The 12,438-nt window shown below is 49.8% G+C and overlaps 1 protein-coding gene across 2 annotated transcripts in view; it reads right to left on the bottom strand.

The window, feature by feature from the left end:
* The window catches only part of STARD10 (StAR related lipid transfer domain containing 10), a 37,943-nt gene extending 26,324 nt beyond the window's left edge, over window positions 1-11,619 (bottom strand). Inside the window, exons 1-2 of one of the 2 annotated variants that reach the window (XM_072610958.1) lie at window positions 11,509-11,619; window positions 6,006-6,298 (exon numbers count right to left, since the gene is read on the bottom strand). In XM_072610958.1, coding sequence (XP_072467059.1) covers window positions 6,006-6,203 — 198 coding nt within the window. In that variant the 5' untranslated portion in view covers window positions 6,204-6,298; window positions 11,509-11,619. Of the gene's footprint in view, window positions 1-6,005; window positions 6,299-7,427; window positions 7,632-11,508 lie in introns of those variants that run through there. The other variant, XM_072610957.1, reaches the window with a different exon arrangement.
* Between the last annotated feature and the right edge of the window lie 819 nt (window positions 11,620-12,438).

The following is a 12,438-nucleotide window of genomic DNA, read 5'->3' as shown; positions in this document are numbered from 1 at the left end:
AGAAAAAAGGCATCAGGACTCAGCCTTCTCCATTCCCTTCCTATGTCTACAACCCGGTTAGGCCCTGCCAGGACTTCTAAGTCACCTTAAACAATAAAAGGGGTATTCGTGTCTCAGCAGCCCCTGCTACAGGAAGCTGCTGTGTGCCCACAGAAGATGGTATCGCTTCCACAGCAACATGCCTGCCTTTGAACACCTTGGGAAGCCTAATATAGTAGAGAACATTGAGAGCAAACACAACTGGCACAGCCCGAGAGACCCTGACAACAGGGCTCCAGGACCATTCGCAGGCCGGAACATGATGCTCAAGATCGGTTATGGAAACAAGGAGACAGCACAAACTCCTGGGGCTTCAAGGAAAGATTGGATGCCTGGTGCCAGAGAGCTGCAAATGTTCCTAATACTAACAAATCTTACTGGGTAGAGACCATTCACAGTGTTTTCTCTAAGCACCGTAAAGACATTGTGGTAAGAGCAGCCCCACAAGCCACCAAGTACCAATCTAAATGACAAAGAAGGGAAGAAAATGAGGAAAAGGTTTGAACACTTTTATTTGTGTTATATAAGACCTCAAACTACCCATAAAGAACAGGAGAGGTTTGAATTCTACAACAGCTCTCACATCTCACCCCTTCTGCTTCTTGTTGCTGCCCTAGGATGGGATTTCTAAGGACTCTGTGGATTACCTTCACATAGTCTGCATATACACAGCCTCCTGACTCCATCTTGCCCCTGCTCTGATCTACCGTTCTACCCACTGCCATTGATCTGACCATGTCCCTCCTCCTCTCAAATAATCTCCAGGGGCTTGGCATTCAATGCCTTTGAAACAAGCCTCTCTCACACTATTCCTGCTCTGCCCCAAAGAACACATGTTAGCCAGAGGAGAAACGTGGGCAGCTAGGTGGCACAGTGAATACAGCACTGGCCTTGGAATCAGGAAGACTCATCTTCACAAGTTCAAATCCAGCCTCAGACACTTCCTAGTTGTGTGACCCTGGACAAGTTACTTAATCCTATTTGCCTCCATTTCCTCATCTGTAAAACGAGCTAGAGAAGGACATGGCAAACCACTCCAGTATCTCTGCCAAGAAAACCCCAAATGGAGTCACAAAGAGTCAGAGATGAGTGAAACGATTTAACAACAAAATCCAGAGGAGAAGGTACTCCTGCCCTGAATATATATACCCTCTCAATTCTGCTTTGGCTCACAGTTTTTCCCCATACCTGGAAAAGCCTTTCTCCTTTTCTTCGTCTTTTGTATTCCCCCTACCTATCATTAAGGCACAGCTCAAACGTTGTCTCCTCCAGGAAGGTTCTTCTGATCCTCCATTACTCTCATATAGCTTTTTGTACCTTTCTAGTAATTTCAAAATATAAAACAAAATTGTGCGTAATTGTTGGCAATGCATCCCATTGCATCTAACTGTGAACTCCATGAAGGCACTGACCAAGTCTTATCTAGATGTTTCATCTCCGTTGATGTCCAGCACAAGTCTCTGCCCACAACGAACATTTAAGAAATGTGTGAACAGGATAATATTCTTACTTGTATTACTAGTTGTAGGAACCCTCACGCCTCTGCCTGCCGGCTTCCTGAGTCTCAGCTCAAATCCCACCTTCTGGAGAAAGCCTTTTCCGGTGCTCTCTAGGTGCCAATGCCTCCCCCTCTCAGAAAGCCTTTGTATACTCTGATTATATCTGTACCTACATATTTACATGCTATTTCTCCTATTAGAATGTGAGATCCTTGAGGGCAGGGACTGACTGATTCACCTTGCTATTTGTCTAGCACATAATAAGTGCTTTAAAAAACAGATTTTTGAGGCATTACTTTCCCAAAGGCTGTCTTCATGCCAGACATGAACAGCACTCCCCTTCCTTTCCTCTGCCCTTCAGAATCCTTAGCTGCCTTCAAGACTTGGCTCAGGCATGACCACCTGCTAGAAGCTTTCCCTGATTTGTCCAGTCTACCTTCTTTTTATTTACCTGTTTAAATGCTTTATCTCCAGGATGACAAAAGTTGCTTATAGGCAAAGGCCTTAATAATTCTTGTCAGCACAGTGCCTGGTACAGTCAGAAAGCCTCAAGTCCTTACTAGACAGACCAAGTTCCTTCCATTGGTGCTAAACTCTTCTTTCCTTCAACTTCAAGAACAGAGCTCTGCCCAGTGGAGGGATGGCATCAATCTTGTTGAAATTAATTAAAATATCAGCCTCAGACAACAACAGAAATGCCTTTAGAAGCCCTACTGAGGGATGAAGAGCCAAAAGCAGGCCAGAAAAGTTGGGCTGAGCCCCTCCTTGGAGCCCCTCCCAGGCAGACATCTGGTCCTCCCTTAGGGTCTATAGCCCAGGCTGCCAGGGTTACAGTGTCAACTGCCCTGAGAGGATCTCTGAAATCGGGGACAGCATGTCTCCTGCCTGAGAAAATACTGTATATAGCCCACATTTCACTGGAGGAGGGTCTCTGACTCCATGCAATCCAATAAACACTTAATCCGTTATTATGGGCAAGGTTGTGATACAAACACAAAAACTAAAGAATCTTTACCTTGGATGAACTTATAAGTAGAGCCAGGGCAGGGTGGGAGGGTGGCCCCAGGGTGTTGGAATTATGGTACCTGGATCAGGTCAGACTGAGCTGAGGACAGGGAGTCATTCCACTCCCCATCCCCACCCCTCCCCAATCCTGTTCCTACTTCGGAGAAGGAGAAACACTAACAGGAAGCCCAGAGAGAGACAGATATGTAGAGAAAGATGCCAGAAAATAAGGCCTGGGACCTGAAGGAAGGGGAAGAGAAGTTGTTACCCAGCTCTGAAATTTCACAGTAGGATGTGCAGAAGGCCCAGAAGCATATCTCCTGGGAAGGAAAAGGGAACAACTCTCATCCCATGGAACCATCTCCTAGGAGAGGGATGACTCCTAGTCCCTAAATACTGAGTATCATGGTCAAAGCCATGAATGGAATGTTGGAAGAGCCCAGGCTCTGAATTTAGGTTCACTACCAATTTGCTGGCTAACCCTAGGTGACCCTTCTCTGCACCATGGCCACCATCTGTAAACTTCTGGGGATCATCTCTAAGGGTCTTCCTATGTCTGTCAATCTCTATGTCTGATGGCTCCTTCTAGCTCTGACATCCTGCCTGTGTAGCCTCCCCAAGGCCCACAACTACCCTTGTTTCCCCCATCCCCCAATCCCTCTGCAAGTTGGGCAACAGACTAGTCACTCCACGATTCCCCACCCACTTCTCTGCAGGGAGTCAGTGGGAGTCTGCAGAGGATAGGACTAGCATGAGGGAAGAATTTGGGGTTCTTAATCTGGTTTGTGTCATGGGCCCCTTTGGGCTTTGGCAGTCTGATGATACCCATATGTTCCCTCTCAGAATCAAGGTTTTAAATAAAATAAAATACATAGGATTACAAAAGAAATTCATCATATTGAAATACAGTTTTCAAAAAACAAGTTCCCAGACTTCAGGTTAAGAATCCTTGGGCTTGTGCTGCAGAGGACACAAGGTTTAGGAGTACCCCAGGCATGGGCAAGGCAGGGGTCTTGGCAGGAAGATAAAGTTCTCGGAGGCTATCATGAGATCTCAGGATTAGAACTGAAAAGGACCTTAGCCTGACTTCATTTTACAAGGGAGTTAACAAGATTCCTTCCCCATGGGAAGGACCTCAGATACAATAGGTATCAGCAGGGGAGTGCTGAGTGTGGAGACACCTTCACTGGAAGTACATGTCCCTATCCCCAGTGAGAGAAAAGGTTTTGTGAGGTTAAACAATAAAAGATAGGAAATCATAGGAGAGAAGGAAGTTCCCCACTGGGCAGAATTAAGGGTCCCTGACAGACACACTCAGAAAGAAATAGCTGCCAACAGCTTCCTCTCCATAGGATGGATCTATGGATCTCCCCATTGTACAGGTAGGAGAGAGGGGTGTGTGAGTGTGTGTGTGTGTGTGTGTGTGTGTGTGTGTGTCGTGTGTGTGTGTGTCTGTGTGTGTGTGTCTGTGTGTGTGTGTCTGTGTCTGTGTGTCTGTGTCTGTGTGTGTCTGTGTGATTACAGGGATGACATTTGAGAGCAAACATTGAACTAAACATGTGAACTCAGATCCCCAGACCTCTCTGGGTCATGCATTACTGATATAGGGCAATGTGGGTAGACCAAGAGAGAAAAAGAGACCCTGACCTAAGGGAGTTCCCACTCGGAGTTGGAAGATGTGTCTTCCCCCATCTAGGATGTGAATACAAAATTCAAGCAATTCAAAGAAACAAAGGGTCAAAAACCTTCCCACTGAAGGTGAGCCAAGAGCTGAGGGTTCAGATGAAAGGACTAGGAATCACAGACTCACCCCCTCCCTTCCTGCCCCATACAATGGTTCTGCAGTCCCTAGGTTAATGAGAAGTGATACTGAGCCTCTCCTCATCTAAATAATCACAAACCTGACAACTGTCAGTCAGTAAGCATTTATTAAGCACCTATTACATGCCAGACACCCTAAGCACTCTTAAAGGTTTGCAGGCATCATCTCACCTGAGACATTGTATCCTGTGAGACAGGTTACATAAGGCAGCCACTGTTATCTCTATATTAGCGATGATAGGAGTGTGGTTTAAGGGAGACGGCCCAGGGTCACAGAGCTGGTATGTGACAGAGACAAGATGAACCTAGATTTTCCTAAACTCAGCTCTAGCCCTCTATCTACTCTACAAGGCTTGGGGGTAGATGCAGTTTTTTCCCTGTGTCCTGAGCTCAGCATACCTCCCTAGCCCTGTCCGTGTGTACTGACAGTTCTGGGGGGAGCCACCCCTTGAGGGAAGGCCAATAGCTGTGGAGGAAGAGTTGGGAGGCCCAGTAATCCTCTCTTTCACTGAAATCTTTCCGGGTTGAACCATAGACAACCCCTGCTCTGCCCAGGCCAATACAACCAAGTAGAAAGCATGTGGAGAGCTGCTGGACTCATGAGATGCCTGGCAGTGAGCGACACTGGAGGGTAGGGAGGCCCAGCTGAAGATGGAGGTGAGGGAGGGGATCAGGGCACAGAGCAGGAAAACTTGGCTTTTGTTCATAGAAAGAGTTACAAGGAAAAATTCAAAGAGTGAAGGCTTCTGAGAGAATGAGAATGGAATCTCAACAGAACCAGGCTGTGAGAGGCTATTCTGCCTAAGTGACTAAGACCAGGCACAAGGGAGTTGGAAAGGAGGAAGCCTGGGGGATGGAGCAGTGAGGGCTGACAGAGGGGGAGAGAGCAGCTTCTGACTATAACAGGAAAAAAAGAAGAGATCTGAATTCAAGTCCTGCCCATTCTTACAGACCTAATGTAGGATACTGGACAAATCACTTTCCTTTTCTCACCTGCATTTTTCCCATCTGTAAAATGGGTATACCACTACCTGCATATTTTATAGGGTTGTTGTGAGGAAATAGTTTTGTAAACTATAAGGCAAGATGAAACTGGAAGTTTTTGTTATCAAGAGAACGTCGCAGGGAGCCAAGTAGAGTACTATGGGAAGAAGGAGAAAGAACTCTGGACTGAGACACTTGGCACTGAGTCCTGGCTCTGCCATCAATTCATTGTGTGACAGAGCCTCAGTCTCCTCCCCTGTAAGCTACTGACAATGCATAACCTTCCTACCAAAGGTGTATGTGTGGGGGGAAGTGCTTTGTGAAACCATAAAGTGTTAGAGAATGAAGAGAGATTATCTTTCGGGAGAAGAGACAACTTCTCAAGGAATCGGGCAGTTGGGGTGGAGAAAGGAAGAGGGCTGGAGGCTAGAACTGGGCTGGAGTTCTGGCTCCATCAATGGCTTCTGGTGTGACCTTGAGCAGGTCCACAACTCTCTCTGGGCCTCAGTTTCTCCATTTTTATTTATAAAGACTTATTGGTTTACAAACAGTTTTGAGTCATGCAGATTCCAAGCCCAAGAGATCAGAGGTCAGGGCCAAGGGTCATCCCCCCCCCACCTCCTGTTGTCCTTCCACTGGCCCAGGCAGGGCCCTTACCTTGATCTTGTGAAGGGGTCGGTCTAGATCCAAAGCCTGCACCCACACTCCCAAGCCACCTTTGCTGTAGGTCAGGCTCCAGCCTGCTTCAGCTTCACATTCAGCTCTGAAGTTCTGGAAGTCATGGTCGTCAGGCACTTGCACGCTGTCTCTGCCCAGTGCTGGTCGGGGGGCCTGAGGTCCATCCGAGGACTCCATGGAGAAGGGGGAATCCGAAGGGGGGGGAACCTCCAGGGCCCAGGTCCTCACCAGGGCACAAGCCTCTGCCAAGGCTGACTCAGCCTTCCCCGGACCTGAAAGACCGGTTTGGGGATTGGAGTGAGCAAGGGAACTTAGAGGATGAAGACAGGAGGCAGAGGATATTGGGAGGGGGAGGGCAGGAATACTGTGTCCCATTAACAAAGGGACACATCTTATCTTCTTGGTAGGATGGGGGCAGGGGTAAGAGAAGCCTGGGAAAGGGCTGCAGGAGTCCAGGATTACAGCAAGAACAGACACAAATCCCCACCCCACAATAGGGAATACTTTCTAGGGCTCAAGAGAGTCAAAACGAACCTTCCTAGTCCATCTATCCCCAACCAGGAGAGAGAGAGTGAGGAACCCCAGATGAGCCCAGAGCGAGGAGGCACCTGTCACCCTGGAGGCCTCCAGGGGCAATACCAAATCCCACCTCCAGGGGAGAACAGAGCAGAAAAGAGACTGGCGAGTCTGGGAGGTGGGGCAAAGGGAGACCCTAGTAGGAGAGGGAGAAAGAATACCAGGTCCTAGGAAAGGGAAGGGACAGCAGGATCCCAAGTCATTTGAATGAGGATATAAAAGAAGAGAACTGAATCTTGGGGCATAGGTGAGAACCAGGAGAGGCTCAAGGCCCTGAGGGATGACATATGGGGAAAGTGACAGGGAAGAAAGGGGGCCCGGGGCAAGAAGATCTGGAGGGGGGGGTGCTAAGGGACATAATGGCAAGCCTAGGCTTCTGGGGAACAGAAGCGGGCGCAGAGGAGACCCCAGGGACCAAGCCGGGGGAGCTCCAAGCAGAGCTTTGGGACAGAAGGGTCCCCTGAACTAGAATGGCCAGGGAATTCCGGGGCCTCGGGAACGGGGGGTGCTGGAAACTTGGTGAGGTCAGCAAGGAAGAGATGGAGAAGGGACTCAGGGATGGTGAGGACATCGGAGGGCTTTGGGAGCCAGGCTAGGGCAGATCCTGGAAGGCTGGCAGGGGCTCCGGGGCCAGAGGGCAACCAGGGGTGCCCCAAGTTGGGGAGGACGGAGGAAGGGTCGGCACGTTCCTCTCTCGGAACCCAAAGGGGCCCGGAGCCGCGACGAACTGTACCGGCGGGGGCTGCGTGCGCGGGGACGGACCGGGACGGGGCAGCGACGGGCCCCGCGCAGCGCCCTCCGGCCCGGCCCGGCCGGGCATCTCACCTGCTCCGGCGGCCGCCCCCGCCCAGGCCCGGGGAGCAAGAGTGTCCGCCTCTGCTGCCGCTGCCGGAGCAAGCCGGGCCGCCGCTTCTCGGAGGGGGCGAGGGGACAGGGCTCGGAAGCCGCCGCGCGCCCTCCTCCCGCGGACCCCTCCCGGCCCCCGAGCCGGCGCCCGCTCCAGCTGGGGTTTTTCCAAGCTGCGGAGGTGAAGCTGACGAGCCGCCCGCCCGCAGCCCAGCCCCGCCCCGCCCTCCCCCCGGGTCCTAGCGCCCGCCCCCACCCGCACCTCTCCACCACCTCCCACCGCGGCACGGCCGCCTTCCCCCGCCCCGCCCGCCCCGCCCGGCCCCGCCCCGCCCCGCCCGAGGGGAGGAGGCTGCGGGGCTGGGGGCAGGTGGGGTGGGAGGGGAGAGGGGGCAGGGGCTGAGGAGGGGGAGGCATGGCCCGGGTGGGACGGAGTTGTGGAGGTCCGAGGGAAGGAGAGGACAGTCCGGGGGAGCGGAGTTGGTCCCAGTTGAGGATGGAGGGAGGAGGAGGGGCAGGAGGGGGGAGGGGAGAACTGAGGGAGGAGGGGAAAAGTGGGGGGGGGAGGAGAGGAGAGAGAAAAAGGGGAGGAGAGGTTAGAGGGGGAGAAGGAGGAGGAGGAGGAGGAGGAGGAGGAGAAGGAGGAGGAGGAGGAGGAGGAGGAGAAGGGGATGGACAGGAGGGGATGGGGAGCAGACCAGGAAATCCTTGACCCCGGTGAGTGGGGTAGGAGGACACCCAGGGCAGCCAGTGTTCTTGTACGTTGTACCACTCCAGAAACAGAGGCCTACACTTAAAGGCTGACAGACATCTGGCCCATCACACAGCACAGAGCCTAGATAAGAACAACTTCTAATTCTATATCCCTTTAAGGTCACTCTCCTCTGAGGCATACGGAAGAAATAATATCCCCATTTTACAGAGTTTGAGGAAACTGAGGCCCAGAGACAGAAAGGGACTTGCCCAAGGTCACACACATAAAGTAGCTGAACTGGAAGCCTGGTGACTCTCATATCTGATGCCCTGGTCAGTCCCAGAGTGACCACTGCTAGAGAGAGATTCAGAAAAGAAAAAGGACCTTAACCCAGATCACACAGCCTGCCAGCAGTGGAGCCCGAGGTAGAACCCAGATCACCTGCTGCCAGTACGAAGTGATCATAGGATTTAGAGATATACTTCAATGCAACAAACATTTAACACTTACTGTGTCTAAGTGCCTTCCCCTCTCTGAAGCTTAGTTTCCTCATCTATAAAATGACTGGGTTGGGTTCCAGTTCTAAAAGTTGAGGTTCTACAAGAAACCTAAGATTGGTGTTGCTGCTGCTGCTACTAAGTTCTGTAAAATGAGGAACATAACCTACCTTTTAAAGGGTTGTTGTGAGGATCAAATGAGGTAACAGGTAAAGAAAGTGCTTTGCAGATCTTAATGTGCTATATTAATGTAATAGTAATCATAGTAAAAGCTAACATTTCTGTGGTATTTTAAGGCATACAGAGTTCTCCAAAAAGTGTGTGTGGGGAGGTGGGGGGAGAGAGAAGGCCTTTACCCTCCCAGCCAACAGGCAGGCAAGTGAATGAGACAACTAGAGGCTCAGAGGAGGTAAGTCCCATACCTAAGGTCACACAACCAGTAAAATGCTGGGGCTGACAACTTTGATCCAGGTCTCAGAGGCCTCCAAGTCCAGCATTCTTTTCACTCTCCCAGGCTGCTGCGCAGAACTAAAAGGAATCCTTGAGCCCAGGCAACCCTTTCACCTTATAGAAGAGGAAACTGAGTCCCAGGGAAGAGGAGGGACTTTAAACAAGCTTTGGATTTCTGGAATCCTAGGCTGTCCAACCTGGGGAAGATGATAGAGTCTAACCCTCAGTGGGCCTTCCCATTTCCACAATCCCCACTGAGGCCCGAAAGGTGCAAAACTAAACCAGAGCAGAATCCTTTCTGGAAAGCATTAATGGTAGGGACCAGAGGTGGCTGTGGTAGGAGCTCACAAGTAGCCATGTTCCTCAAGAGCTGTAGGTACCCAGGAACCTTAGTGCATCTGAGTCCATTTTAAACACATCCAAGGCACTGGGACCCAAACAGGCCCCACATGGGATCCCTTCTGTAAATCAAAGAATTCTTTTGTAAAGCAAATCATGATTCCTTGCTTGACCTATTTGGCAAAATAGCAGCTGTTTATAGATAGGTTCTCTAGAACTAGGTGTACTTGTATTCCTTTTAGTTGTGAATTGTTCCTAGAAACTAAGGATTTACAATTGAGTTAATTATTTATTCATGTATTACAATACTTATTTTAAGAAAGAACTGGACTCTAGTGTGGCCACTACTTTAGAGTGGGTAGGGTGTGGTACAAAGATGAATTGTAAAACATCTTATGGGAGGCTAGGAGACTTAGCTAGTGGTTCTGTCACTAATTTGCTGTTTGACCTTGGTTAAGTAACCTGACCTCTGGAGTGTGGCTTTCCTTTCAACAAAATGAAGGAATTGGACTGGCTGTTCACTAAGGTCACTTTGGAGGTGTAACATGTCAGTGAGTCAGTCCATAAGCATTTATTGTGTGCTTATTACCTGCCGGCCTGCTTAGATACACTGGGATGCAAGGACAGGCAGAAACCCAGTGTGAACAGATGCCACTATGTTCTAACAGTCCCAGGGACCAGCTGCACCACTTTGGACAAATCATTTCCCTTATTCTGGGCCTCAGAACCGGAGATTATGCCTTCATTCACTGACCCTTCCCAGAGCAGGGAACCAGGGTTTAGGATTACTACAATATGAAAGACTGACTGGCTGCGAGGACTGGAAGAGGGAAAGGAAATATAAAGACTCCCTGAGCTCCATGGTTGGTAAGGAGGGATGGGAGTGGGGAGTCCCTTCTACATTCCTACTTCAGACTAGGAATCTCCCTGAGGAAAGACACTGCTCCTAGACTCAAGGGGTGGGGGCAGAATATAGGCCTATCCCTCTGTGAGCCAGACCCCTCTAAAGAGCAGAAGACACTCTTGGCCCCCAGGAAACACCTAGTTTCGTAGGAGACAATAAAGCAAACACAGATGGAGAACACCAAGTAACAGAAGTTATTGCCCAAAGCCAAACAGAGATTAACCATTAACAAATCGCTCAGGTCCCTGAAAAGGGCTGTCCAGGGAAATAGAAGAAGCATTCAATTCACAAAAAGTCACCTCAGTGTCTCCCTAGGAGCCCCGGGAATAGATTGGACTGGGAGGGTGCAATAGAGGTAGATCCAGGAGGGAGAGCTGAGGGAGCACCCTTAGCTGATCATCAGATACACTGCCCTCTTTCCTCAGTAAGGTCCCTTCACAGTAAACACTGACTTAGGAACTACCCAGCTCAACCTGTGTGACCCCTGACCTTCTGCTTTCAGGGCCTCCAAGGCCCCCTCCCTTTCAGTAAAATGACAGGGTCAGAATAGATCCTAGATCAGCTCTAAGGCTTCTTCTAGTTCTAAGTCTTGTGTTCCTTTTTTAATGCACTTAACTAGGCATTCTCCTCCGGGGCTTTTTTGTTCCCTTTGGACCTGGGGAGGAACTGAGGTGAGGGTCAGAGAAGAAAAGCAACTGTTGGCACAGACCCTATGCAAAGGCTGAAACTAGAATGTAGGCCTCTCTGCCCTGTACCTCTCTCTGTACAGTAGTTCTCTGAGCACCTGCTTTTAATTCAGTCACTCATTCCTTTGTTCATTAATTCATTAAAGAAACATTTATTGACACTGAACCTTCTCCTTCTCCTCTTTAAATCTGGCTTTAAAATAGCTGCCAAGAACCCATAGTGAATCAGTGGCAGCAGATTCACAAGTCCTGGGCTAAAACCCAGGTTCTAGCTCTGTTTCAGACCAGTTACGTAACCTTGGCCAAGACCCTAATCTACCTCTGGGCCTCAGTTTCTTAGAGTTGGGTTGACTAGCTTTAATATCATCCACACTCAGTGAAAGCAAGCAATACTAGGTTTCCAGTGAGCTATAAGAAGGAAAGGAAAGGTCCTCAGCTGACCAGAGTGACCAGGAGGAAATGGTAGGAAAAAGATTCTGCTCTTACTCACCATCCAGACAGACAGAGAGTACAAAAGGGTGGCCTTAGTGTCCTCCCCACTCTAGGAGACAGGAAGAAAGACCCCTTACCCCTCTTCCCCCCACCCCCCACCCCCTCCTTTGGGATGGACGGCTGGGGCCTGTTTCCAGTCAAGCCAATTGTCAGGTTACCTGGGTGATAAGGGAGAGTTGTGAGGGTGGGGCAGAGGCTGGACTCCCCTAGGGACTAGGTGATTCCCTTTGTGATGTCATCAGAGAGTGAGTATGACCAGGGTATAGGAGCTTCCTTCCCAGCCCCCTATCACCATACTTCCCCTTTGACTCACAGAACCCCAGAGCAGGGTGACTCCTGAACTTAACATTCCAGACCTGTGTGCAGTGATCCTTTTCCTCAATACTCTGAGGTCTTGGGGTAGAAGATTCTCTTGTGCAAAATGGCAACTATTCGTTCTCCTTATAGAGAACATTGAATACAGATTACTTCCCTCCCCTTGCCCCCCCATCCTTACCACAGATGAGAAGACCAGTTCAGGGAAAGCTTGTCTCCTGGCAGAGGGTTAGACAGCTGTTCCAGTCAGGAAGAGCAATATGCCCAGGTATCTTCTGCAGAGCCCTGATATAGGAACTACCCTATGATTAATACTATACAGATGTCTTGGGGGAGGGCTGCTAACTTATGGGAATAGATATTTTCTAAAGGTCTGAAAGGAATCTTATCTTTCCTTTAAGATGTAAATAAAATTGTAGATGTTTTGAGCTTTGTGAATCCATGTGCTTTTAAGGGAGGGATATACAGCAGGGGCCAGGGGTTATCAGATATGGAAGTTTCCATACCACTTGGGTGGGGTGAATGAGCTCCAGATGGAAGAAGTCCCCAAAGTATAGCTGGGCCCTTTCAAACAAAGGGTTATACTGGTATGGACTGGTTGGACCCGGATCTA

Source organism: Notamacropus eugenii, chromosome 5 (genome assembly GCF_028372415.1).
Source record: "Notamacropus eugenii isolate mMacEug1 chromosome 5, mMacEug1.pri_v2, whole genome shotgun sequence".
NCBI lineage: Eukaryota > Metazoa > Chordata > Mammalia > Diprotodontia > Macropodidae > Notamacropus > Notamacropus eugenii.
This window is presented reverse-complemented; position numbering and strand designations above follow the sequence as displayed.